General features: G+C 30.6%; 1 protein-coding gene across 1 annotated transcript; it reads left to right on the top strand.

Moving 5' to 3' along the window:
• Nucleotides 1-1192: 1192 nt before the first annotated feature.
• On the top strand, nucleotides 1193-1827 carry LOC125027510 (cuticle protein 18.6-like). Its single transcript, XM_047616590.1, has 2 exons — nucleotides 1193-1264; nucleotides 1365-1827. The coding sequence occupies exons 1-2, from the start codon at nucleotides 1253-1255 to the stop codon at nucleotides 1704-1706; spliced, it is 354 nt and encodes a 117-aa protein (XP_047472546.1). The 5' UTR covers nucleotides 1193-1252; the 3' UTR covers nucleotides 1707-1827.
• Nucleotides 1828-5000: the final 3173 nt, after the last annotated feature.

Raw genomic sequence — 5000 nt, 5'->3', positions numbered from 1 at the left:
TGTTTGTGTAAGTGTGCAGTGCGTATGTAATTATAAGTATCTTATTGATATGCATATGCATTAGCTATATGTAGATATTTGTTTGATCAAAAATATCCACAGAGACTCCAGGGTTTCTTAGTTTGAGTGCATACTTCTTCAAACTTTTATTGCAACTACTGGCATAGATAGAAGCAAAGAGATAGGAATAAGAGAGAGGGGGGTGAGAGAGACTGATAGTTTTAGAACTCATGTACATCACATCTTAAATTATATAAAACAATGCAATAATAAATGACCATCCATTAGTATGCAAGAAACTTGAGTTAGAGTTACCTTAATGCATAATAAATGTAGATACCCATCCAATCCTTGCAATGCAACAGTTGGACATGGATATTCAAATCTTACACTAAGTAAGATATACACAGTATCAATGCACATCTATCCATACATATATATATATATATATATATATATATTATATATATAATGTAAATATATGTGTGTATGTGTATATATATGTATGTGTATATATATATATATATATATACACATATATATGTAAATATATATGGATATATGTAGGTATATATACATACACACATGTATATGTATACACACATATAAAAGTATATGTATATTCACATACACATACACACACACACACACACACATATATATATATATATATATATATATATATATACATGTATATTTAGGTATAGATATGTATATATGTATATACATATAAACCTATATTTAAATGTATACAAACATATACATATATATCCAAACATGGTAATATGGAAACAAAGGATGGATAAGCAGAGCACTTTCAGATAAACTGCCAAATGATATGGCCATTTGAGTAAAATAGAAACACGAAATAAGAAGTAAAATAAAAAGTAACGATGACAAAGATACTTCTAAATGTGAATATGTTCAGATATATGCACTCATTTGTATATACCATTTTCACTGGAATAAGCAGTACTGAAATCCAATACATATCAGATAGGTGTCAATAAAATTAAATCGCCATGGTATTTTGTAAGACATGTTTGTTAAATAAAAAAATCAAAACTAGAAACAAGCAACTTCACCCACAGAAAGATATGAGGGTGAAGACTGATCGTTTGCATAGTGCACATCCCTGAGTTCTGGTTCGCAATAGACTTCTTTCTCCGTGAAGGTCGTGACGTCATTCCGGAGGGTGGAGCTTGGAGTATATAAAGCGGAGCGTTCTTCGATCTAGTTATAGCTTCTCAACATGTCTCCTAAGGTAGGTTAGAAAAGAAATAAGGGACAAGTTGATTATCATTATTATCATTACTGCAACAGTAGTGTACGCTTCTTGATGGTAACTTCAAAATATGTTCCAGTTCATCATCTTTACTGCTCTCGTGGCCGTGGCTCTTGCCCGCCCTGATCAAGCCCCAGCCTATGGTTATGCAGCACCTACACCTGCTCCTGCACCTGCCAAGTACGACTTCAACTACGCCGTGAAGGACGACTACTCCGGTAATGACTTCGGCCACCAGGAGGCTCGTGACGGTTATGACACACAAGGATCCTACTTCGTTCAGCTTCCTGACGGTCGTCTGCAGAAAGTCACCTACACTGTCAACGGCGACTCTGGATACGTGGCTGACGTCAGCTACGAGGGCGAGGCTCAATACCCTGCCGAACAGCCTGCTTACAAGCCTGCTCCTTCATATGTTTAAGATGCCATATCTAGTTTGTCTGTGATTGTATTTATAAATCTTTTAACTGAATTTCAACCGCAAATCCCCCCCTCCCCCCCCCCCAAAAAAAAAAAAAATGATGGAAAAGACATTTCTACTCACGCTGTACTCTTTCAGTAATGCTATTTATTTTTGCTATTTATGTACATATGTTAAAGATAATTAAAATTGTAATAGTTTATAAAACCATTGTTATTAACCTCTTTACACTAAAGACTTCAAGAGACGTACAATTCGTGTATTAGTGACGAAGCTGCATGATATATATATATATATATATATATATATATATATATATATAACACAGTAATTATTCTATGGCCCTGTATGTATTTACATACCGTGCTGCTGGTCATAGCTTCCATTTGGCATTGAAACATTGCAAAGTTCTCCCCAGATGAACTCACCACCCTCTCTGCCTCTTCGTTTACGTTTTCTTCAAAGGGAAGAAAATTGACATTTGTTTGTCGAGTAGCAGAGGACAAAGACGCTTTGTTGATTCTTATTAAAATCAGACGTTAGTATTTATTAAATGTGATTTTGTTGGAATGTTGCATTACTCTATATTTATAAATAGAATTATAATAATCTTGAAGTTTAAGCACTGAAAAGACAGTAATCACATTATTAACATCTTTAGGTTTTTGCTGTGGCATAAATTATCCTCTTTTGGGGTTTTAAAAGAATGGTCTTCTTGAAACACTTGCCGCAGACTGCGCCAAGAATAAACATCGGTTTGTGGGTTGCACATCCATAATTAGTAAACATATATTATATTAGCATCACCAGTATTTATAGGGGAGCAGTTTCAAATGCTGCTCGGTAAATTCCTCTATAGTTCAGCGTATTTTTCAAAACTATGCCATGAATGAATAAAAATATAACAGTGGGAAAATACGTTCGTAACGGGAAAAAAATAATGTAAGGTATTTCTCACTTCCCGGAGTAATTGTTAGTGTACACTGTATTGACCATTTAGCAACGTGAAATCCTAAAGGAATAGAAAACAAAGAATCTCAGCTTGAATGGAAAAAGGAGCATCGACATAATCGGTAGGGAATGATCACCGCAGTTCTGCAACCGATGTTACCCCATGATGCCATATTTGACGGAAGGCATCATATGCCAATCTCGACTGTAAAAGCATATATATAGACATATATTCATATGAATACACACACATGTATATAATTATGGATATATAAATATGTATGTATATCTACATCATATATATATGTATATATATGTATGATTATAAATATATGCATATGTGTATAGACACACACACACAGATATATATGTATATATATGCTAATCTCGACTGCAAAAGCATATATATAGATATATATACATATATACACATACACACATGTATATAAATATGGATATATAAATATATATGTATATCTATATTATATATATATATATATATATATATATATATATGTATGATTATATATATGTGCATATATGTATAGACACACACACAGATATATATGTATGATTATATATATTTATATATGTATATATGTAATGACACACACACACGTGCACACACACACATACACACACATATTTATGCATAAATGTGAATATATATATATATATATATATATATATATATATATATATATATATATATATATGCATATATACGTGTATACATAATCATACATAAATAGGATTATATATGTGTGCTTATTACGCATTTATACATATATATTCACATACACATACACACACATTTGTGTATATGCATACACATTTATATATACTGCGAATATAAGTATGTATGTATATATGTATATATATATATATATCAGTGTGTATGTATGTGTAAAGTATATACATAATATATAAGTATATATATACACATATACATACATGCATATAAACCAAATGCACCGCACACATGTGTACCTATTAGCTGTATTTCTCTCAATACATACACATATACACACAGGCATATATATATATATATATATATATATATATATATATATATATATATATATATATATATGCATTGGATTATAATTTCATATCGGAGGTATATATGTATGAGTGAGTACTGTGTATTTGTATGTGTAGAAAGGGACACTCACACACACACACACACACACACACACACACACACACACACACACACACACACACACACACACACACACACGTTTGATTATTTTGCTATTTAAGGGCTTACCATTTCAAAATATATAAACTATGTGTACACATCATAGTCTATCTCTCGGTAAAAAGCAAATAACTACTCCCAAACGATCTGTGTATTATCCTTTCCATAAGTTACACATTTACACTGGGATATTATTTTTAATTATATTTTTTGGTTGAATAATAATAATTTATAAAAAATAAACACTTATGGTTATTTTTATTGTCATGCTTGTCAAGATATAGAGGCCATTTTGTTAATGAAAGAGAAAATTAAGATATAAGAGAGAGAGAGTGAGAGTGTGTGTGTGTGTGAATAGGATAGAATAATAGATATATACAGATAAACAGATAAACGCATACTACAGTATGTATCCCAATATGACAAAAATAATGAATCTCGATCCCTTTAAGACTATTGTGTGATTACGTCTGACACTTTTTTCTTTCTTTCTTTCTTTCTTTTTTACAGCATTTGTTATTCTGGAAAATGAATTGTCAGTATGAGGATGGATTTGTGCTGCTTTCATTTCATATATTTGTAATGGTATGCTCAAGAACCTCTGTCAATATTTTTACGCATAGTCCACTTACATATTGCTACGGGACACCTTCAGTACGAAAACAAAAACAAAAAACGAGTACAATAGTTTTCATTTCACGTACATAAACACTAAAACTTATAACGACATGAAAATATAAGGACATAAACAAAACATGCATAGACACATATTTGTATTATGATCAGGTATATATGTATATCCATTCTGCATGCATATATATATATATATATATATATATATATATATATGTGTGTGTGTGTGTGTGTGTGTGTGTGTGTGTGTGTGTGTGTTTGTACATACATATATATATATATATATATATATATATTCATATTTATGTATTTGTGTATATATGCATATGTATATGTATATATATACATATATATGCATATGCGTACATATATATGTATATATATACATATATCTTTATATATATAAAATATATAAGTATATATATATGCATATGCATACATATGCACACACACACACATGTGTATGTGTATATATATCTATCTATCTATATATATATATTATATAT

The sequence above is a fragment of the Penaeus chinensis genome, chromosome 7 (assembly GCF_019202785.1).
Source record: "Penaeus chinensis breed Huanghai No. 1 chromosome 7, ASM1920278v2, whole genome shotgun sequence".
NCBI lineage: Eukaryota > Metazoa > Arthropoda > Malacostraca > Decapoda > Penaeidae > Penaeus > Penaeus chinensis.
Note: the sequence above shows the minus strand (reverse complement) of the source record. Positions and strands in the feature narration are given on the sequence as shown.